Source organism: Aphis gossypii, chromosome 1, assembly GCF_020184175.1.
Source record: "Aphis gossypii isolate Hap1 chromosome 1, ASM2018417v2, whole genome shotgun sequence".
NCBI lineage: Eukaryota > Metazoa > Arthropoda > Insecta > Hemiptera > Aphididae > Aphis > Aphis gossypii.
The window spans coordinates 25310751-25336877 of NC_065530.1; the positions used below are offsets into that span (position 1 = coordinate 25310751).

The 26127-nt window shown below is 26.6% G+C and overlaps 2 protein-coding genes across 2 annotated transcripts; both read right to left on the bottom strand.

Annotated features, from left to right (window-relative positions):
* Positions 1–3466: 3466 nt before the first annotated feature.
* LOC114122382 (putative odorant-binding protein A10) lies at positions 3467–5633 on the bottom strand. The gene is made up of 2 exons (XM_027985026.2): positions 5282–5633; positions 3467–3932 (listed from the first exon to the last, which is right to left on the bottom strand). The coding sequence occupies exons 1-2, from the start codon at positions 5526–5528 to the stop codon at positions 3760–3762; spliced, it is 420 nt and encodes a 139-aa protein (XP_027840827.2). The 5' UTR covers positions 5529–5633; the 3' UTR covers positions 3467–3759.
* A 13323-nt stretch (positions 5634–18956) lies between these two features.
* Positions 18957–24071, bottom strand: LOC114122381 (ejaculatory bulb-specific protein 3). Its single transcript, XM_027985024.2, has 2 exons — positions 23613–24071; positions 18957–19515 (listed from the first exon to the last, which is right to left on the bottom strand). The coding sequence occupies exons 1-2, from the start codon at positions 23917–23919 to the stop codon at positions 19334–19336; spliced, it is 489 nt and encodes a 162-aa protein (XP_027840825.2). The 5' UTR covers positions 23920–24071; the 3' UTR covers positions 18957–19333.
* Positions 24072–26127: the final 2056 nt, after the last annotated feature.

Consider the following 26127-nt stretch of genomic DNA (forward strand, 5'->3'; position numbering starts at 1 on the left):
GATACCGTACAGTCGTAGCAAAATTATTCCGATCTCTAGAACACATTTTCGTGGAAAAAAAAACGTTAAAAATAATTCTCGAATGAATAGTTATCTTTGACGACACTCGCGTATTTCATGTCTTATATTGATATCGGTATGGAACAATTTTAGAAGACATATTTATTCTGCACATAATCTATATAATCAAATCTCTACCGTTTGTCTAAATATGCACATAGTGTATAAATACATATTACCTATATAGTAATAATTCAGGTTAAAAATATCAGATTTTAACTCATAGTGATAGATTCTGAAATATATTAAACTTATTTCATTATACCAATGACATTATAGCACATTATAATTCCTTCGATTTTGCGTTTTATTTCTTTATCTGACGAGTCATATTTTTTTCTAATATGCTTCACCTTCATCTAACTGCTATATGCACTTGTATATATATATATATAGTAATATTTCATCAATGTATAAACTTCCAATGTCTTAGAAAACGTTATCGATAGTATTATTGACAAAGCAAAAATCAAAGAAAAGACAATATATATGTATTAATATACATAATTATATATTTTAGCCAAATATTAATAATGAGTATAATATACTAATTCATAATCAAATACAACTAAAAGTGGATGGCAAATTAAAATACCTAAAATACTTGAATTTTTAATTTATTAAGGAACTATTTACACTTATATTTTATCATGTATTTATAAAATATTATATTTATTACATAATAATGACATCATAACCAATGGCAATATTTTAAATTCTTGCAACTCATCATTCCTATTTTAAAATCGGTTATTTGGTACAAAACTTGTTGTTTCTAAAAACACAAGTCAAAGAAAAACTTCAGTTGGCAGGGCCAATATAGAATAGATATATTCAATAGAAAACACAGTTTTACAGAACACAACAGTTACTAGCATATACAACAGTTATTTACTTTTTATATTATGTGTGAAAGTTAAAAATTATGTAATATATTTCTATAATTTGTTTCTCTATAGATATCGGCCGATTTTCAAGTCCAGTGGTATAACATATTATAATATGGGTAGATCATTTACAAGTATAAATGCAATACATGAACTAGTTTGTATATTTTTCATTTTAACATAACATATGTATAATATAATGTTTTCGACTGGATATAAAATGTTTTAACTAAACAATAATTCCAATTTTATCAATTAAACGTAATTACTAATTAAGAAAATTATTAGTTTATATAATAGATCTTATTCTTTGTAAATTTTTCGGAACCTATTTAGCGTTATAGTTACATAAACAACCAAACATTAATGAATAAATAAATAATATAATTTTTCGTTTGGTGATAAACCGTATTTTTTTTAAAATATTAAAATTTGTTTTAAGCTATATTTTTTATATTAGAATAGCAACTACCAAAAACATATTATGAATGATTCAATATTTACGGAGAAAATATAAAATTCTTTATCATATCAGTTCTATACGAGTTTTACAGTCTATAAAACACCTAATATCCTGTTGACGATTCTTTTAGAGGTTGTTTGTAATATTATCAAAATATTTTATATCGGTATTTTTTATCACACCCGGAGATAGCCGAAACTCCGGCAGGTCATACGCTAAACATTATCATTATTAAAAGGTCGATATATATTATTCAGCTAGGTCATCACGCAATAAACCAATGCAGTTATTATTAGTATACGTTATAGAATTTTTTTTTTACATTTTGTTTCGTGCGCGTATTCAAAAACAATCGCAAAATACACGAGGTTTAGTCTATTACATAAGTGTTGTTTTATTATTATTACCATAAGATATTTATCGTACCATCTTACGACCGCGATGTCTATGCGCATTAATTATTATTTATTATAATATTACTATTAATGTCACGCGTATTTACGTGTACAATTTTCCGAACATGCGTCTATTAAGCTATTTAGTTTTTTACTATTAGGGTACTCAAGCACATCTCGTTTTTTTATGCTTGGAGGGAGGTGGTGAACTCGATAGAGATAAAAATGTTGCTTCAACTTATTTAACTGTGTTCACATTTTAAGATCTCTCTATATATTATATATATACTTACGAGTTAGTATAGCTCATGATGAAATAATTACAGAAAAATAAAGATTTTAATTAAAAATTATATCTTTTTAATAATGTTAAAATATTTCGTTCAACGACAGTAAAAACAACACTAATTTATTAAAACTTCAATATGGCGCGAGTGAGTTGGTCTGATAAGAGAAGACTTCAACAGCGATTAACAGTTTGTTGGAATTTTATTTGCGATTATATACGATAAAAATAATATAGATACGTACGAGTGTAGAACACCAATAAGTATATTATATCCTCGCGATGAGTAGTACACCTATTGTTAATTAGATATTTTGAACGAGTTTTATATTTATTATAAGGCAGGTACTAGTATGATATCTTCAGACAATAATATAATATACATAAATATATATATTATAAATAGATACTAAATATAAGTTCAAGTACTCGATAATAATATATACTCATTACTTAATATATAAGTACTTAGTATACGATATTATCTTTTAACATATTAATATGTTACAAGCTACAAACTGTTTGATTTACCAAGTCAAACTCCGTGAGTCCAATAGATTAAAATTTTACAATAGTCTTTTTAACCATTGATACTGTTTTGTTTATTAACAATATAAATTTTTTGTAGATATTCAGTCGGTTTAACCCTCCTGGTGATTACTCCTGCACGGTAACACTAATAAACTGGTATATAATCAGTGATAGACTACTATATGTATAATAATAATATTATAACTTACTATTTTACACTATACCTGTCCCCCGGACCCAATTTATTCGAGTTGTAACAAATTATTAGTGTATACGCTTGCTATGCGAGCCTAATATTAAGATAATCTTTTAAAAACAGACTTGAAAATTAAACTAATAAAATCAAAATTTGTAGTTAATTTTAAGACTATAATCTTTAATTTTTTTATTAATTATTATAAAATTAAACTGAACCCAATCTCCATTACCTTATAAGGGATGAGTAACCTCCTACTTAATATTTAAAATATAAATTATCTTTTTAAATAGCAATATTATATAATATTCTACGTTAAAATTTAGTCCTATTATAACTAATATTGCGGTCATGTTGAACTAATTATTAAACCGTTAAGCGTGTAGGTTCTACCTTAATGATATAACTGCATATAATATAATTTCTAGAACGTTTTGCCGTTTAAGAAATAAAATCGATTCGATCAGGCTATATAACACATCTATACACATTAATATCATATACATTATTACCTATTATCGTTTAGACGGACGTTCAAAATAGTGGTGATCTCCAGACTCCAATGCGGTATTGTGCGATTTATAATCTCTATCCGTCTATGCTGCAGCTTATAGGTTAATAAAGAAATATTTTTTTAAAAAAACATACTTAATTGAGATTGTTTTTATTTTCAATTTTCAAAACAGTATAATCGATTCAATAAATTAATATATAAAACTTTAAACTTATAAATAAACGATTTTCTTATTGCAATATAGCAAGTGAAATCTTGTGTAGGTAAACATAAAAAATATTAAACGTGCGTCTTAAACATAATACATATTATCACGATCGACATAATCAGTCGTCACACATGTGGTATAATATATTATAACTATAATTATTATTATTATATTATAGCATTGTCATGATATCGTTGTTATAATAATGTTTCAGAGCTGTTACGCGTCGAGGAACTTGTTCAACTTGGTGCCTGATGGGTCGTAGATCTTGACGAGTCTTGCCCATTCCGTTGGCTTTTTCGTCCTCAGGAAGTTCAGCGACTTCTTGATGGTGGTCATTTGCCTTTCAGTGCATCCGTTACAGCCGTTGTTAGCGATCACTGGGATGACTCCTGTATAAAAGCGCAAGGAAAAATAGAAAAAAACAATCCGTCAATAAATATAACTTGCTAATGAGCTTATGTTTAAGCATAATATCATAATATAAACGTAATATTTTACGTGAGTAACGAATGTTTTTATATTTATATAATTATTATTACTCCATGGGGAAACTTTGCTATTCGTATTCGTCGGTCGTTCGTCGATCGCATGCAGTGCATAATTATTAATTTTGTGAGAACCAACAGAGAATAATAATCTCGCACGTAATTTTCGTACGATAACGCGTTTGTGGAATAATATAACGTCGTTATACTGTATATTATTGTTTACTCGCGATTGTTAAACTATTAATATCGCAATAATATTATTATGCTCTGACTGGCCGATTGTGCACAGGGTGATAATATTAAAACGATATTACGCAATAGGCGTATCGGATGTCAGTTTCGGAACATAACTTGTTAGAAATGATAATCTATGCGAAAACGAACTATACACGTGAAATGATAATAATTTAACGTAACATTATACTATAAAGAATATCATACCGACGATAATAATTAGTTGTCCGTCTGGTCATTATCAGTGTTTGTATAATAGAATAAGAAATGAATAATTTTCGTTTTAAACTGATCGATAACGATCTAAAAAACGTGTAAATTAATTTATCGTAGTGAGATAGATACTACGAAAAAAGATATCGTCGCGTTAAAGTCACTCCGACACCATGTATTATAGGTAAAGGTTTGTTTTAAAATGACTTTGGATAAATAAAAAATATTAAATCGATCAGAAATATAGACTTGAAATCTTGAATATATAAATCGTAACGAAAAAAACACGTTTTCGTGTAATTTAAATTGTATGCGTTGAATAATAATTGTCAATAATAATATTATAATATGATATTGTTTTTTTATGGAATACTGTACGAAAATTTCAACTAAAACTATATCCAATACATCGATACATATTAAATGATATTGTTTAACTGTCATTTACTAGTTCCTTTTTAACGTAAATAAAAACAATTTTATAACTCGTAAACATAATTTGTTTTTATGGTCAAGTTTTTAACATAAAGCAGGGGATATAGCTACGCCGTCTTTCACGTCGCGATCAAAATTCAAACTCAACCCAATCTAGAAATTTCATAAAATATCGTGGTTAATGAACGTATACCGACTGCAAGATTCAATGATCAATCAGAATAAGGCACACGACAGACGACGCGTCTATAACTAAACTCGACTTCAATCATTTAATATTTAATATTAAATATTAAATTAAAATTAATATTACTAGGTAATTAATTATATTTAATATAACAATTAATAATATCGTCTAGTGCACTCACTCTTCAGGTCCCTGGATTGCTGGACGCACGGTCCCTCGTTGAGGAAACACTTGAGATGGCTGGCCAGGACGCGGTCGTTGTTCAGCACCTGTTCGACGTTGAGCTTGTCGAACCGCTTCATGTAGGCCGGGAAATCCTTGATCTCGTCGTCGGCGGAAACAGCGGCGGCGGTGGCCGTACCGGCAGGACTAGCCTGCACGGCGTACACGGCCACGCAGCAAAGAGCGATAAAAACCTTGCAGTGCATTGTTACAGATGTTGTCGCGAACGGTGACTTGTATCGGAGATTCGGAGAGGAGTTACTGTGCACGCGACTGAGTGTGGCGAACAAGTGTTGATGACCACGGTAAACCGGCCGGCTTTATATAGCGGCGCTTGGTACGTGCCACGGTCCGACGGCGTCAGCGGTGGCGGTATATACCGCGGTTACCGAGTCGGGTAGACGGACGGACGAAAGCGGTGTCTGTTTTCTCCCGTCCACCGGTCCTCTAGTATTGGTAGGCAGGTAGGTAGATATACATATAATAATAATAATAAATTGTAGTTTATCGTATTACACACGGATAATACTATATATCATTTATGTATATTATATTGCAGCTAATACCAAAGTCAAGGTCGCCGAGTTTTAAGCAGGTTAACTCTACCGCGACAACTACCGGAACGCAATTTTGGTATTATATTAATATTATATATCATGGTATATACCTATATGATATTATTTGTATAAGATTATTTGAAAAGATATATTATGCACTGCACGTCCGCGTAATTAAATATTATCGAGTATGATAACAATGTTACATAAGTCCATAGTCGTTATTATTATCGATTAAAATGTTTAATGTAATATATTTATGTCGATGTTTATATTTTATCAACATTTCGATATTATATTTCGAAGATACATCGTTATACTGAGAGGAATGGGAGATAGTATCTAAATCTTGTTATTATTATTTTTTTTAATATCCAAATTTCATGTACATGTATAATTGCATGACCGTTTTCAGAATTGTTCGAATTTTTTACGAGTTACTTACAAAAATCCGATAAGAAGATTCACTTCTGAGTTCTGAAAATTATCACACATTTCACAGTATTTGATTAGTTAAAAAAAAAATCAAAATCAAAGATATCGGCGATCGTGGCCCAGATAACGGTGATATGTAATATTCATTCTTTTAACAGGGTCCCGGCCCAGCTTCCAACCACTGATAACAACAGCCTACTATTTGTATTTCCGATCACAAATTTCACAATTTAATTTATTAATATCAAAATAATTTCTATATATTTTAAATTTGGTACTTCAATGATAAGATTAAAAAAAAACAATATAAACTTAACAACTCAGATACTCTTATTTACAATTAATATCGGTAGATACCTCCATTAGGCCAAGCTAATTGTGCTAATGTCCTATTGAAGAAGATTTATAAAATTATAAACTATAGTAATATTATTATTATTATTATTATTATCATTATTTATAGATACATCGAAAACATACTTCGATTGAGCTATGTAATATCATATCTAGCAACGACCAAATTAAATTGTTTTCAAGACAATTTTAAAGCTCTGGCGCGCTGCCTATCATTAAGAAGTTCCTTGAGTAATTATAATTACATATTTGGTGAATTACAATAATATTGCATTGTAATAATAAAATATTGATATATTAATACAATTTAAACTTAAAATATTAATATTTAGCTGAATAGATTCTAATTAAGATTCTTTTTCCCTATGGTGGTTTGCTTTTATATTTTGTCAAATAATTGATACTAAATATGTATGTTTTGTAATATACGAGTTCAACAATTTAAGAATATTATGCTTAAACTGATAAGTATTATAACGTGGTCGGGGGAACCTTGTTACTATATTAGTTATCCAGAGAAGGTTTTCTATACCTTATGGATAAATTTTCCGTAGCTTGGAGTTAGAACGCAGTATTTAAGGTTTTGTAAATAATAAGACACGTATCAACGTTTAGTTTATAAATCCATAATAATTATTATATTTAAAATAATACTTTACTTTTTTGAAGATGCCTGTTAATTAATGTACGAGTATTGCTGAGTTCGCTCGTGTTAGTGGTTAGTGTCGAACTACTTACCATGTGTCATTTTGGTAAAGGTATTAAGAAATAATTTTGAACGTGTCAAAAAGTGTTGAGTGTGTATGTTTTGTAATGGTCTATCTCACATTATAATGTGTTTATTGTAAAATAATTATATATAATATATAAATAATACCTATAATGTGATATAAAATATATTACAGAAGTAAATATATATTTTTTTAATTTGATAAAATTCTTGATTATTAAAAGTGGGTGTCAGGTATAATAAACTCTTTTAGGATTAGATTTCGAATCCGCATACTATGCAGTTCATCCTAATATAATATCGTCGAGATCATTTCCGTCGTCCGCACACGACAAAATTCGAATATTTATTTATTTTAGAAATCACATCGTTTGCCACGCATAATATACATCATGAGTACGTGCAAATAATAATTATTATATATAGTGACGCAACAGGTGCATTTTTAAAATATAAAATAATATACCTACGACTATTAATCGCGAGACGAGCGACCGTGCGACAAATAATAATGATTATAATATTAATTCGATAATAATACCAACGCGCGCATAGTAATAATATGTAATATAATGTACGCACGATTTCTGTCTCGGGTCCCAATTATTTGATGTGGATATATATTATAAGACCTAAACTCGCGTAACAGCAGCATAATACGCAATTCGTTTTCCATATACACGCGTCATACACACACAATAATAATATATTATTTATATTATTGTAATTGTGTGACTGTATATTATATTAAAATAATATATTACATATCGTAATAACATATCTATGACTAGCAAAATACTGTCTACAACAATCGCGTTTCTATCCAATAATAATAACGATTTTACTATTATTATCACATTTGTCGCCTTGACTATAATATAATATATTATTACGGCACGCACGCGTTCGTGATTCTTAGCACAAATTTATTAGTGATTTTCGTAACACCTTATTATCTGTATCAAACGACCGTCAGACGAATTTTGTTTTGCGAGTATATAACAATATTTTCATAATCAACTACACCTTTAGGTGTGAATGTGTGATAGGTATCTATCAGTCATTGGATATCCAAACGATTTTCACAGTTTATAAGGACGTTCTTGCCGCGTAAATAACCTATGCTCTTAAACCCTATGTGTATGGATGTTATTTTTGTTTTTGAAATTTACAGGTTGATGCGAAGTTGACATACGTAGGTATCACAAGTTGTAGTCATCTGAGCCACGCATTGGATTGAATAATATTATTTGAACATGAGGTAGCCTTGTATATCTGTTATGCCTTATCTCAGAAGCGTTAGGATGATAACATCTTCTTTTCTATTTAAATAAATTACCAATATCAATTATTAATTATTTGTATAGTTAATGATTATTTCCATATCAGAAACTTTTGTCATATACCTTACTAAACTGCAATGATAATGATAACATACGTCTGCTGCGGACTTCCAGTATTATGTTTTAAACTACTGTTGTAGGATTACGATTTAAAAATTAATTTAAATATTCGTTAAATGTATCAACGATTATTCTTTCCCGATGACTATAGAGTTTACGTTGTTTAAATCACAATAAAAAATCATATAATTGTATGTATATGATATATTGTATAATAAATACATATAATAATATTGTCGTGTATAAAATATCTCATTTTATTTTTAATCTAACACTGACCTACTTATTATAGCATTAATTTGACAACAACAGTGTACTTATGCCTTTATGAATGTATTAAAATAAAAACTAATGATAATCGACGGAATTATGTTCATTACAAATGAATTAATTGTTCCGGAAAATCAATTATTACTGAACAATAATATTATTTTGTATATCATAATTAACAACCATTATTATCGATATTATAATACCATAAATTTTATCGTTAATGACTAAAGAGAAACTAAATGATGAGATTTTATATAAATGTGACTTATGCTCTTTTAGATTTAAACAACATTTACCTATTATTAAATTACAAATTTAAACAGCTTAAGTCTTAAATGATAATAAAATGAAGTATTGACGTGATATTATAACATTTTCAATCATTTTAACGTAATACTTTTTAAACATTTTAAACTAAAATATATTGCATTTATCCATGATAGAATTTTGAGTACATATTTTCATCATAGTGAAAAATCCAAAAATGTACGATTGCCGTTTATTTGTTTTTTTTTATTTTTACAGTTTAACATAATATGATATCATATAATAATTAGGTATAATGACATAATGCTTATAAATTTAAGCATGTCTACATATGACTATAGCGTTATGTATATCATATACGAAATTGAATCATTATTTTATTTTATAAACTCGATAAGACTTAATTTCTATTATAAGTTAATTGTTTACTTTTCTTTCATAGAATATTAATGTTTTAGTTATATAATGTCTTCTTATTATATTAATGTATTTTACTTGCTGTAATTTTTTAGTTACTTATTATTTTTAAATTAATTTCTAGATTTTCATGGACAAACAAGTCTTGTTCCTGATAACGAATATCATTTATCTTAATACCTTTTTTAGCTATACTTACCTACTGATGTTTCAATAAAAGAATAAAAAATACATTTTTTACAAGGTTAGCATTTCATTTAGATGTATATTTATTTAATTAATCGTTTTTATATGATTAGTGTCTACATTAAATACACGTGTATATTTTAAATTTTAGACGTACCTATTAAAAAAATGCCAACAATTATAAATTTACAATTTACAATTTTTAACAATTGGTCCAATTTACGTTTATCCAAAACTTAAACTTGAAACCAATATAAAATTAGAATTTTCATACACCAAAATACTCTTACTTAGATTTCATTTATTAACAGACTATCATGACATAAATAATAAATATCATATAAAAAATCTTAACAGCAAATAATATTTTTTTGTAATGATTTATATTAATTTAAAAAATAATGTATAGTTTACTTCCACACAATTTCTCAAAAAGTTAATGTTGATTTCAAATCTGTAAACATCTGTATATTCCGTCCAAACACGAAATCACTTTTATTCATTTTGAACAATAAATATGAATATTATAAAATATAATAAAAACGATAATAATACGCCCTTAACGTACGTATACAATAACAATATGATAAAGGTACTTATATAATAGTGCTTAATATGATTTCGTGTTTTAGACTAACGTACATAGTGTACGGTAATAACAGTGATTGACCTTCGGGTTTTTAATATCGTCTGGAAATATATTATGTTTGGTTCATAGCGTTGACACGCTTTATACACACTTCCGAGGTCTTCTACTCTACAACGCATCCGATTCCAATGCATATATTATACGTATAATAAACAAATAAATATACGTTATATTAAAGAAGTTCTAGTAATTTGAACGGGAAACGAGGAAATGGTCGGTTTATAAGGTATGTTTTACCAAAGAGATTATTTTTTTTATTTACCAACGTTAATCCACTATAAGAAACGTGATTGTACTCATACATATATATATATAGCAAAAAAAAAAACGTAGAGACTAGATTGAAGTACATTCGGATAATTTGTAAGCTTATAATATGTATATATTATACTCTGTATGTATACAGAGTGATAGCTCGCCCTCTCTTTTTAGAAAATATTAATTCTACAGAATTCTAAATTAAAATTTCAATGAGTAATTTCACCGTAGTAATCATACTATTTTCAAGAGGGATTAGGAAATGTCCTACTTAAAAGCCTTCATTTTTTAGTTAACACATTAAATGGAGATTAAAAAGTCTTTGATCAATAAACTGTAACTCACACAAAAACAATATTGCAAAATTGACCAAAGTTTTTTTTTCCAAACCTTTTCATAAAAACTGAAATAATGTACTCAAACTGTGTAAATAATAATTTAGGTTAGGATATTATATTTCACTGTAATGTACATATTATGGTAAAATTAAGAGGGTCGTCAACCATTGAACATTTTTGATTACCGCGGTGAAATTGAAAATGGGCTGTGAAGGAACAAATTTATATTATATCACTATCATGACAGTCTTTAAAATGGTTTTACAAAAATATAAAATAGATAAAATATTTAATCTAGTATCTACTTACTCATCTTGAGTCTTACCATTCTTACCATAGGTACTTAAGAATTTTTTATAAATGATAAAATTGTAATATTAGGTATAATAGTATTAATTACTAATTACCTACTGACATTTTTATATCATTAAAGCCTCTATATATTTAAGCATTATAAACCTATTATCATGGACTGTTATCTTTAGTGCATATTGTTTAACAACTCGGAAACTACTCGTTAAAATTTCAATTTAAATATATCAAAAAATGTTCATTAAATAGTTCACAATAAAAAATGTAGGTTTTTGTTTGACAAACAAAAGTTATTAAATGGTATAAAAAATCTTAAGAGTTGTAAAATATAGCCTTAAAGTACGAGTTTTTGAAAATTCTAAAAAACAAGTTATGAATAAATATATCATGGTTTGGTGAATAATCCTGTAACTTGTATACTGCATTCTTGGGTAATGAAAAATCCTAGTCATATTATATCACTATACCTACTACCTAATCTTAAAACGGTCGAAATCTAAACATTTTCAGAGCGTGTAATTTCACGCGAGTATTTTTTTTTCTCAAGCGAGTCGACGATATCAAATAATTTACAACGATTTTTTTCAGATCGAACACGTTTAATCAGAAATTCGATAATGTTTATATAACCATTATGTGGCAATAGACCACATAAAACATTGCATTTGGTGGACTGGATGCATAATATAATAATAATACGTAATATAAATATATTATATTTTCGGAGTAGATATCAAAAATCAAGTCGAATTAAAAATCAAAGCGTATTAAGACGCATATTTCTTTTGATGAAATCAAATCCGACAGACGTTCAGGGATAAAAATATTATTTTATTTTCTCTAAATGGATTTCCATGAAGATGCCGGGTACTACGCACTTGTTTTCGAATGAGAAACCAACACGCCGTAGAATATCTATTTACATAATAATCTACGATCTAAATAATAAAAATGTATATTATTGCTGCATAATAATTTACTTATTTTATTTCTCAGCGACGAATTATCATAATATTACTAACTTATTTATTAAAATATGATTATCTACTATTTTAAATCAGAAAATGGAGCGTAAGTTTTGTATATCAACTGTCCATTATTAGTGCACTTAAAGATATTAAACAGGTACATATTATAATATAAACATATCATTAGATTTCATCACAATATAATATATAATTCAAAACGCATTTTGAACCTGATTTCATCATTCTGGTGAAATCAAAATGAAAATAAATTTATTCGCGATTAGATGTCAACCGACTTGAAAACATTTACCTACTTACTATTGCAATATGACAATATTTAAAATTAAAAATAATAACTTATCTCTAAATATTAACGTCTTTAACATATTAATATATTTTTGTATTTCAGGATTTTTTTTTATATATTTTAACATTTTGCATGATGCCTATGACACCTAGGTAATGGCCGTACCTATCTAGAGCAAAGATATTATTTAAGTGTTTTGGTCCAAGCCCAAATCGCAATATTAATAAGAGTCTTAATACGCGAAAAATTGTGTTTTTGACAATTTACATTAACTATTCAGTTGACGTTCTTTAGAAGTGTAATAATCTGAAAATGTATACAATTCTAACTATAGAGTGAGTCGTTTATTATTATTATTATTATAGCTACGTAGAGTGTGCGTGTGTATATAATTAATGATTGTGCACTTTATTTTTTTCTATACCTACTAAGTTCTATACAAACATCTACACGCTTTCATTTCTTGACCGTAAGCAAACGTAAATTTTTGTTTCCTATTACATACACATTTTTCTCATAATCGATTTTGTTTATTTATATTTAGGATTCTAACTAGAACGAGGAAGCTGTTCATCGATGTTACGCTATAATGGATAGTTATTATCATTATTAATATAATTTTTGTTATTCAGTGCTGTGCAAAACTATATTGATGTATTTTTTAACTTTCAAATGGAAATTGACACCACAATATACAATCGAAAAGCAAATAAACAGGATTTTTCTCGATTATTTTGATCGAATTCCGAAAATAATAATCTCAGAGATTAAATGACAGTAGTATGCATGACATGCTAAAGTCGCACCGATGTTTTCAAAAACATTTTCAACAGTATGGTGAAATGGTTGACTGTAATTTATTTTAGTACATACTCCCAAATACAAAGTGTAGTAATTATTATTTATTTATGGATTAAAATTTCCAACTACAACAGAAATACTTAAAACAAAATTATCATTATAACAAAAAGAGTTGGTCACCTCCAAACCAATGGCTGTGCGGAGATGAGAGTTCAAATAACATAATAATTACCTTTCTAATTCAAGCTTGCAAGTTGAATTTTAAAAGAGAATAAAGTTTGTATCTATAGTAAAGTAGATTAATAAATTTATGCAATCAAAATCTTAACAAATGTCAACTTAATCATAATTTATATTTTTATAATATTATGCACTATGTTTATATTTTACATTTTATTCATAATGATATCGACAACACGTTTTTTAAAACTAAGAAGACCATAAAATTCTTGCAGATTAATTTTAAATTTAATACAAAAATGTATAAAAACATAATATGGTAATGATTGTGCAAAAGTTTTTCTAAATTTAGGAATATTAATATTAATGTTTTTTTTAAATCTAGTATTATTACCATGCGCATGAGCTGAAATAATAGTATTTTTATGTTTAAATAAAAGTGTACAAATAAACAATGAATGGAGATTAGTAAAAATAAAGCATTTTTGATTCTTTATATAGTAAAGAAGTTGAATAATGCCACGGCTTGTTGAATAAGTTTATCATTTTATTTTTATCTTAAATTATTTTTTTTTTTTCAAAGCAAAGAAGTGGCACAGCTAGTATTCCTGTTTTCATTTTATAAAATTTGCAATTTTAATTTCAAATACCTATTAATCTAATTCAAGGTTAATCAAGTCACACAGTATAATTTTAAATCTAACGAAAATAACATAAACATAATTGTATTAAATTATTATTAATGAAAAATTTATTTAATACGGCTTACGGTAATCTTTTTTTATTTTTGCTCATCAAATAAATTTTAATTTTCGGAGATTTAACATTTCTGATAAAGCTCACTTGTTTAAAAAGGTTTGTGACCCTTGAAATAAGCAATTATTGGCTATATTAGAGAAACTAATGTTATTTTTAATCTGCTTTACAGATCGGCGACATATTTATAGTACGCGTAAATAAGATAATCGAAAACGTAATTGACAAAAATAAGTACATCACTTTGGAATTTTTAAATTTCTAGAAATATTATCAACTGTGCTGAAGATATACATATGAATTCAAATTATACTGGTAAATCGCATATAGTTCATCTCATCAATCAGTATTAATTATTAATATACGAGTATAACCACAGAATAAATAACATTTAAATTTAATCTATTCTGTGATATAATTACCTTTATACATATAATTTATAAACATAATACTTTAAATTTTTATTTATTTACAGTATTAAAAATACCATACTAAAACCTTTTAGTAATACTCAGTTACATGGTAGCGGTAACAATTAAATCGTTCTGTATCTCTAATACGGTGTAGCAGCACAATTTATATTTAATTAAAAAACAATAATTAATTTTTACTACCTACGGTTTATGGGAATGTGTCGCAACATAAACATTGTATTATGTTAAATATATTGTGCAATTCAATCGCAAATAATTCAGCTTATAAATAAAATAAAAATAGCTGTCCAAACTAAAAGGAAACTTAAAATAACTAACGTTATTATTTAAAGATCTAGATCTTCAAATAAATGTCTTCCTAAATTGTGTGATCAAATCGGAACTGTAAAAGTACAAACTTTCTATTTTCAGTTAATTATATTAATTTTTTTCCCTTCCAGTAATTATTTTATAAAATATTGATTGCACGGTACTTAAATATATTATATGTTTTAGCGTACTATTAATATATTTTATTTTATCATAAAATTAAAACATAATATTATTATTTTATTTAATGTGTCTCCTTGATTTAACTTAAACTTATCAACTATACATAATACACATTACTGCAATGCTTCTGGTATCTAGAAAAATAAAAAATCCTATTTATTTCAATGATCCATCCGTCTATACATATATAATATTTGTTCGGTTTTTGCAGAATTTTTATAAAATTACTATTCATTACATAATATAAATATCTATCTGACTTTTATCGAGTACTAAAACTTAATGGCTATTTTTACATTATCGCTCACAATTATCGAATTTGGATTGAAATCGAAAATTTAGACACTCAATCAACTTACTCTCGACCGAGCGAGCACACCGGGTTAGTGCTTCTTTTGTTTCTTTCGATATCGCAGTGTATATGATATAACTATATACTTATACCTAATAATTAGTATATTATATATATTATGTATTACAGTTAAAATCCGAAATCGGTAAAAACTAGTTTCTACAAGACCCTTTGGTCGGTTAATACTAATTTCTGGTTTTAACTAGTTAAAACTAGAATGCATCTTTTAAGAAGCTTAAGGGAATCAGTAGAAAGAAAAAAACCATTATAATGTCGTGTAAATGCAAAAATTCCTGTGGAACAAATTATTGCTGTTAAGTAAAAAAATAGAATATTATGAAATCCTAAATGTCACGACTGCTTGTCTTGTTAAAATAAATAATATTTTAATATTATCTTAATATATGTACCTATTTTTACTTTTCTCTGGTTAAAACTAGTTTAAATTATCAATATAAAAATTACAAATTTTATCTTTTCGTTTATTCACTACCTCTATTTTTTTTATTTTTTTTTTTTGGTTTTTTCGTAATTTCACCATCGCTTGGTAAATGTTCTATAATTGCTCTAAAAACTGTATATTATCAGTTATTTATAGTTAATAACGGAAAAACAAAAAAAAGTAGAAGTAGTGAATAAACGGAAAAGGTCCTACGAATTTTCACTAGATAATTCTAATTTTCGACATTATAATATTTCAGAGACGTCTAATTTTAACTATACAAAACTAAGTTAAAACTAGTTTTAACGTAGAAAGTCAGTTATTTCTAGTTTTAACGAAGTAATCAAAACTAGAATTGGATAAAGAGATTTGTAGTACTAGTTTTGACGAATCTCGGGGTTTAACTTATAATTTAATAATACATTATATATTATATATAATATTATATTATACAATATTAATTATTATATTATAATATATACACATAAGACAATAAACACTCGATTGTTAAAGCAATAGCACTACACAGTCAAACAAGGTTAATAATACATCATTATAATTTATAATATGTAATTATTGCGTTTACTACACAGTAAATGTATTATAAATTATATGAATTTTCACCATGAAGGCATAAAATGTTATTACTTATTGTTAATTTATAATAGTACATAATAATATAAATTTAACATTTTTATTAAATTTTAATAATAATAATAATACGGCAATGTCTGATAACTTAAGTAAGACGTTTAATACTGCATTCTATATACGAGAATTTACGTGTTAGTAAAACAACACAACTGAGTTTAAAACATATAATCGTCTGAAAATTTTTAAAATCATGTTTAAGGTTACCATAGTTATTTATTTATGCCTATAGCATGTATTTCAGATGCAGTGTAGGTATAATAAATATTGTTTGCAGAAGGACAACAATATTCTGAAATGCATTAGGTACCTAATTATATCTGGTTTTTTCTTTCGTTAAAAAACAAATATCATGTTTGTGCAGTCTCTCAATTGATCAAGTTATTTTAAATATAGTAGGTATACATAATATTATATAACTTTAAACTGTACATTATAGTACTTTAGAGATATAGAATCAAATGCCAACTTATTCAACTTTGTATAATGTATTATAATATAAAATTATTAGTTAATTATGTTTAAAAATTTGTAATCTGCAGCTCATTTAAATAGTGAATACAATCTTGAACGAATCACACAATTTTCGAACAGTATTGATATAACGTTACAATCAAAAGAAATTATATTTGATGGAAAATCCATAGTATAATAATGAATGATGCCAACGGATTAAAATTATTTTAATGACTAAATGATTATCTATATTATTATGTTGATGCATATTTGATTCGCAGAAAATCTATAATCTTTACAATCTATACTAGGTGATATAGTATTAGTTTTTCATTTAAATAATGAATTTATTAAAATTAATTATACTTAAGGAACACGTTTTAAATTATTATTATGGTGATACAAACTTTTTTTCAAACATGAACCAACTTTTTGATTGTAAGTTATTTAAATGATAATTTTTCTGAAAATGTTTATGAATTAGTCGTTTCTGTGTTATTTAAATTTAAATACTAAAAGGGCTATAGTCATTAAAGACAGTTTTAAAATTATAAAATAAATAATATTTAATCTAATATATTTTATAGTAATTTTAATAGATTAATAACTAATATATTAATTATAATAATAATTACTACCATTTTAAAATTATCGTAATCCCTAAATATTCCAAATCTATTTTTATTAACTCAATAAATCTTAGTGCACATAGTGTTGAAAAACTCAAAAACTAATTATTTAAGTCTCCATCAAAAACCATCAAACCATCAGCATTGCAAAATAATTTACAATAAAAAAAGGTGGTTCTCATTTTGAATGCCTTAATTTTTAAATATATTGTTTAATTTATTTATAATTTATATTACTATTAGCAATAAAACAGACTGAACTCATTAAACTAATTTTTTCAAAAACATAACATATTATCTATAACCTATCTAATAACTGCTAAATGTTTATTCTAATATTATTATATTATAATTTATTTATATTGTTTTTATTAACATTTAGGTAAGTCAATACCAATGCAGCGTAAAACATATGTATATATATATGTGGTTTAAATATTTTGAAAAAAAATTTGTATGTAGAAAATAATAATAATAAACAAAACATTCAAGTCCACCTACTACAATTAATATATTTTTTTTAATTTAAACAAAATAACTATAAATAGATATTCCAATAAAATTTGTAATTTTTATTTTAACTCCCCGATTCCGTTTAAATATTAACCATGTTTATAAAAAAATTGTGGATATGTATTTTTGATATTTATTATATATATATTTATATTTGTGTAAGAATAATTGATGAAAAACATCCTTCAATAATTTAATTAAACAGCTTATGCATTTTTAATAAATTAGGTAAGTAATTTGATATTTTTTGTTGTTTTGATGAATTTAGACAATATTTAGTTTACGCTCACAAAAATTTAATATAACTTTTTAATAGTTTCATTTTTTTTTTTACGCTGACCTAAATATTTTTTAGATGATTTCATCTAAGCGTTTTGACGTGTATATGACGATGCTGCAACGCAATACCAATGTAGGTAGGTACCTATTATATACAGTTCGATGGTATATGAAAATCGATTTTATGGCACAAAGTTATATTATAAACAATCGATTGTATTTGAGTAAATATATATTGTGTACATAAATATTATAGATATGTAGGTACGTACATTATGAAGTATAAACTATAAAATATATATTATATTCCTGATTAACGATATTATAATAATGACTAATCGGAAAAGTGATAGAGGATAAATAAAAAAACTTCAAAAGTTAACTATCCGATTCGTGGGGTAAAATCGGCTATAGTTATTAAATAATATTATAGCTAGTAGTCTCGCCATAGACGTTGACGTTAGAGAGTGTATTGAATTATTATGATAAGGTAAACGTGATACAATATTTTCATACATCATAAATTAATGTTTTATAATGATATAATAAAACTGCCGAATGTTCCAGGTGAACTAATGGTTCATGAAAGCTAGAATCTCGTTTCTTTTGCCATCCGTGTCGTAAATCTGCATGATTTTTTCGAAATCCGCTTGCCTGTACGTGTAAATGTGTTTGAGTACCATCCGTGCCATGTCTTTTTGCCTTGGCGTGCACTTTCCACACACGGTACGTATGATCTCGGGCAACAAGTAGGCTGTAAATCAAACAACATTCATGTATAACAATATATTAATATGTGTATTTAATTTTGTAAATTAAAATTTGACGCGGCCCAGGAATTATACTGTTTGCCAAACAGCGTATGTACTCACGTAGTTATGTGTGGAATATGAGCATAATGCAAAGACTAAAGGTCAAGTAATGCTTTTTTTGTCAAAAATACAAATTTAGCCGGTGATGGGAGTGAAATAAAAAGAATCGAGGAGGTAATAGCCAATATAGGTTAATTTAGAAGAAACAAATAGGCATAAGTACATGCAATGTTCCGAGACGACCAATATACTACACCAAAGAAAATATTGGACAACAGATATATTTTTTATAAGAACATAACTATAGAGAAATTGCAGTAAGTAGTTTTTGTTACCTTTAAAAGTTAGATACTAAACCATAGCACTTAATTTTTACATTAGATATTTAATTTGAATTACTATTTCGTTTTTTTGATTGTTTAAATTCATATTTTAGCATTTAAATTGTAAAATATTATATTTTATGTCAATTGCAGATATAACTAAATATTAATAATAATTACCACATTTAATATTATCAACAGCATTATGTTTGAAGAATACCATACAAAACTTAGTTTTTCCTAATTTATATGAGTTATTAGTTAAAATTTCCATCATAATAATTCCAATAAGTTTTGTAACTCGTGAACTCAGTTTTTCTAGTATGTAATAAATCAAAAATTACGAGTATGTTACAAAAATAGTTCACTAATTTATCTTTATTAAATATTCAACGAGATATAACAAATAACTTTAAATCAGTTAGTTTTAGATAAGTACAGTATAAAATTTAAAGAAAAAATAATGCATAGGTATTATTGAAATATATTCATTACGTGTTTGCTTATAATTTTTATTATTATTTAATGTATGTTATTAGTGTTTATGTGTATTTATAATATATGGAAAACTACCAAAAAAAAAAAAAAACGTATATAAAAATAAAATATAATAATCGCTTGATCTAATAACTAGTACAAAAACGTTTGAAAGGAGCGTAAGGATTTATTTCGTCAGCCGTTAACAATCTTAGCACCCTCTAAAATATAGATATAGTTACGCATATTATGATATAGGCTATAATTTAGTTAGGCTATAAATGAGTGCGAATGTTGACAACGAATGTATAACCAAACACGAGTCTGAGACCTTGACGAAATAACTGCATTCGATCGGTTATTGTTTATAAACTTTTTTTGTTATTGTTATTGTAATATTTCCATAATAATATATAATAATTATTATTTGATATGTGTATTTATCTTTAAACGTAAGCAGCTGTCAAAAATATATATTCTCATTCGACGATCAATGACAAAACAGAACAAATCATTGAATTGAATACCTGAATTTTATAATATTGTCATAATAAATTGACACGAAAAAAGTAATATCAGCTAATACGAAAATATTAGTCACAAACTCACAATCAACATCATATACCTACGAATGACCTACGAACGATGCGTGTAAGTGTGCGCGTTTCATATATATTTTTTTTTACATAGCCTACTTAGCTATAATAACTACTTAATACGAATATAACACAATATAGCTAATATATTTTCGTATATTAAATCGCGTTGGCTATTAATTGCGTTTGACCTTTTGTTCAATATCGACAACAATTTAAAGGTCGATACATGTTGGTTTATATGTTTATAAATAAAAAAAATTGACCACTTATGTTTTAAAGGTTAGAAATAATAAATAAAACAGACATCTTGAGTATATCTCAGAATTACTAAAACCTCATGAGTACAACTGTATATTACAGTCATTCACCCGAGAATATGAGAATTATACTTTATTATAATATTTTGATTTTATATTATTACACGTATTCATTATCGAAATCGAAAAACAATTTGACTTCATCAAAACATATTATATATTTTATAGTATCAACGTCAATAAACCTGCATTAAAACGGTTAAAAATCATTTAATTTAGAAACATGACAACTACAGTTTTGCTACTTATAAAATTGGTATAAAATCAAGACGTAATATAATTTCAAAACGACGCACGGTTGGTCATTTTGTTCAAAATGTCGCCTGTGAGTTAAGAATATTTTTAACTCTTATTCTTTGGTTTCAAGAAAAAAGTAATAAAAATTTTCAAGACACAACTTCCTCGTTTTTAAATAACTCATATTCTCGTTTAATTTTTATTGGTTTACCTTTATATTTTACTTTTTAAACGAGAACGTGTCTTCTAAAATTTCTGTCTGCATTTATACTCTATTCGAATTAAGTTTACCCCTACCAATAAAAAAAAAAAATAACTGTTTTCATCTGTCCATCTCCTTCCACAAATATATGTGCTATTGTGCTCCACGTTTATCTATATAAATGTTGTCTTATGGTGTCATAACATTCGACAACAGCGTAGTCGGTAAATTGAGAAGGGATATGCGTGATCACAACCAGCTTTCATCGGTCGACTGATAAACTAAACTTCAATAAAGTATAATTTATTGTAGAATATCTTTATTAAAAATTCAAAATATAAATCCATTTTGGTAATTTGACAGATATAATCATATGCGCCCGGAAAGAGGAGCAAGCTAGAATATTTTCACCTCCCTGGCTTTTCAAAAATATGTTTTGAGATACTATTATTTATTATATAACAAATCATAACATGGCCCCTCCTAGAAAAATTTCTGCGGACGCCTATGGGTATAATAGTTATATTATGATTAATTAATAAATAATAATACACTAGTAAACTTATTTATAAACTAATTTTATATAATAGTAACTTATAGTGTATAAAGAGAGATTTTTTTTTCATGTAAAGCATATTATGCTTTTTTAAAAAGTTTTAAAATTGTTAAAAATAAAATACAATTTTTTTTATGATTAAAATCAAAGAAAAATTTAAATTTTGTATTAATTGTATGATTATATTTATTTTTATTGTTTTGAATTTTAACATATATTTTTCATTTCATATTCCTTGGCAGAAAATTTTGAAACATAAAAACTGAATTCTGAATGAGTGGTTTAATGTATTAAAGACTTTAGACTATCGGAATAATACAGAATAAATATTTTACTAGGTATTCCAGTGCCACTTACTCCAGTCATATAAACTTTAAATACTTATTATACATAACTTATAAATTCATAAACTACTTCTTAATTTTTATAAGTCGAAGTAATTATACCTCTGAAAAGTATCATACATGTCATCATTTAAAGAGGTAAAAACACTTATTTAAAAACTACACCGATAAAGAATATTATTTTACAAGGGAAATATCATTTCGAAATGTTGGTTATTTAAAGACATAAGTTTAATAAGTAATAAAAGTATTTTCAAAAACGTTTATAGTTTTTGGAACAAATTTAATAACTTTTAAATTAAAACAAATATCAAAATTTTGTATGCCCATGGTACACTCCAATAAGCAGCACAAACATTTTCAAATGTGATCTTTGAATATTTTTAAAAATTCTAAAAACCAGAATTTCAATAAATTCATTATTAAATGTAAAATAGCTGAGCATGCATTGTAAACTACGCATTGCTATTGGCAATCGAACAATTAAAAATTGAGTCTAGATTTTTTATTGTGGATGGAATAAATTAAACATCATACCCTAGTGTAGGTATATTGCTATAGTACGTATACTATTTCGTATAAGAATTTGATACTCGGCTTCGTTTACTTAACTAAAAACAGTAAAAACGACAAAATACCTACAATTAGGTACATTTTTTTTATTGTGTTATTATTTCGTCGTTTTTTTATTTTTTTTGTCAAAACTATCAAATAATGGTCGTATTAATCATTTATACCTATCCGAGTTAGTTTACGTTTAGCAATTATTTATTCATAAATGATCAATTGCTATTAATACTGTTTTTAGTGATTCGACATTTTTGTGTGTATTATTGGTTATTTCAAAAAAAAAAAAAAAAACAATTTCAATCGCATATTTTAAAGCATACTTTGACAATACGAATTGCATCATGCATTTTTTAACGTGATAAGTCCCGAATTCTACCTATTATACTCTGTCGCACGACCCTCGTTTCATCCTACCTTTGACTAATTTGCCGTCCGGCGTGCAGGGTCCTTCGTTGACGAAACATTTGACGTAGCCCGACACCACCTTGTTGTTTCGCAACAATCGGCCGACGTCTATGTGATCGTACGTGGACACGTAGTAGCCCGTTGGCGCGGTGAACATCATCGTCTGCTGCTGCTGCTGTTGCGGTGTTATGATTCCGCCGTCGGCGCAGCGGACGGTCGCGGGCTGATGGACGAGCATGATGGCAGCAATCGTAACGGCTAACAGCGAAAAAATTTCATAACAGCCCCGCGAATTGTTCATTATAATATTGTTCATCGTCGTCGTCGAAATGGTAATAAAATTCCGTACAACTAATCGTATGTTAATATGACGTTTAACCGGCGTCAAAAAAAAATATTATATACTTTTCTGGCGGCTTCTGCTACTCGAGTGCCGTTGTCCGCCCGTTTATATTTATAATATATATGCCATACGCACTTGCGAAGGCGGGTGTGAAAATACGTTTTTCTCTCTCTCAACAATAACACAAAATACTACAAATATTATATTATATTATTATAACGTATTGTACGCGTATGTAAACGGCAGTCGGTTGTTATCTTTTTTTTTTTATCGGCACGCGTCTTTAAAGCTTCGTGTCGATTCACGGCCAAGCCGAAACGCGCATATTATAATGTATAATAATGACGCGTATGAGCGATTATATCGGTGACCAAATAAAAACGAAAAAATGTCACACGTATCGAGCAAAATGACCGCATAGCGTTCGTATTCGTATGTACGAAATGGGCTTAAAACAATATACTAAAATAAAATAGTTTTAATAATATGCCAGGTATATACGCTAATGCGCAATTAAATATGCGCTGACAACTTATTTTGAGGAACCTATATTGTATTACATATTTTAGCTTTTAATATAAACAAAAAAACGTTATCGCATATTATAGTATATTGTACAAAAAAGTCGACAATTTAAAATGTCTTTATGAATAACTCAAATCAAGCGTAAATATTTAAACAATTACATTATGAAACTACATTATGTATACTACACGTCTACACGAGTAGAAAGTGATAATATAACTTATCAATTAAGGTGGTATGTTTTAAATTTCTACGACTAATGTTTTTTTTTTTTTTAATTACAACAAAATAACTTAAATTGTTTATGACAAAATTATTAATTTATGTATGAATGTCTAATTTTAACAACACTAGAATTTTAATACACATAAAAAGAAAATAAGAAATATATGGTTATACTCATATATTTTAGATTTGGTGTAGGTAAGCGAAACTCACGACAAACTTTAATCAAATTCTCAACCCTGTAGTTATAAAATAAAAATAATTTTTGTGATTTTGAAACTGCCCTCAAAAATAAAAATCGAAGTATTTCTTCTACTTTTAAACAACATGACATGTATAAGATAATACACGTAATTTTAAATCTAACGCATTCATCGCTCCAATCAAAATTTAAAGTCCTAATTTCACTTTGAATAAATTATTGAATTATCATTTTATTATACGTACCTTCAATATTAATCAAATTCTAGCTTTTATTATTTACTATGGTTTTATAATAATTATACAATTTTTTTAATACCTTCAATGTGTAATAATGTTTACACAATTTTATCTATATTAATAAATTATATAAAAGAAAGTATTTAATTATAATAACGTATTGAACACTAAACGGTTTATAATGATAATATAAAAATTTACATACATTTTAAATAGTATAAATTATTATAGATATTTGCATTATATAATTTTTAGTGGCATGGTTCCATTAGTTTTCAGCAAGTCAACTATGCAATAATCATGAAAACAATTTCAGTCATTATATTATGTATTTGAAGAAAATATTAATACTGCAGCTATATTACTTTAATTTTCTTGGTCCATTGTTGTTCATGATACATTTTCTGGCCCTGTCATTATACAAAATAACATTGAGTTAGTGGAAATCATTATAAAGGTTTTAAAAATTCATAAGAAATCCTAATTTGACTTTATTTTTCGCCATGGTATAATATTCAATTTATCGTGAAATTATGTTAATTTTAATGATATAATAATTTTATAAAATTATAAGTATTATCATTGATTATTATAAGTGTTTATAATCAATGTTGTTATCTTAAGTTTAACATTTTTATTTGAAAAAATACAACAACGCTATAAAATAATATTATATTAAACAAGAATTAAGTGATGCAGAACGATTGGGTACTCAAAATTCTCATAATGTTTAGGTAGGTACTCGATATCTTCAATAAAATTATAGCACATTTGGACATTAAAATAAAAGAAGTATATACCTTTTGTTAAAAAGTATATAAGCTATGTATGGTAATTAATGTAATTTAAAATCAAATTTTGAAATTTGATTTTTGTACTTAATCGTAAATATAATATAATACAGTTTACATAGTTAAATCTAGTACTCATCATCTCGTCAGCAAGACGTGCTGAGACTGCTGCATTATTATAAGCATTATAACGTTTTTT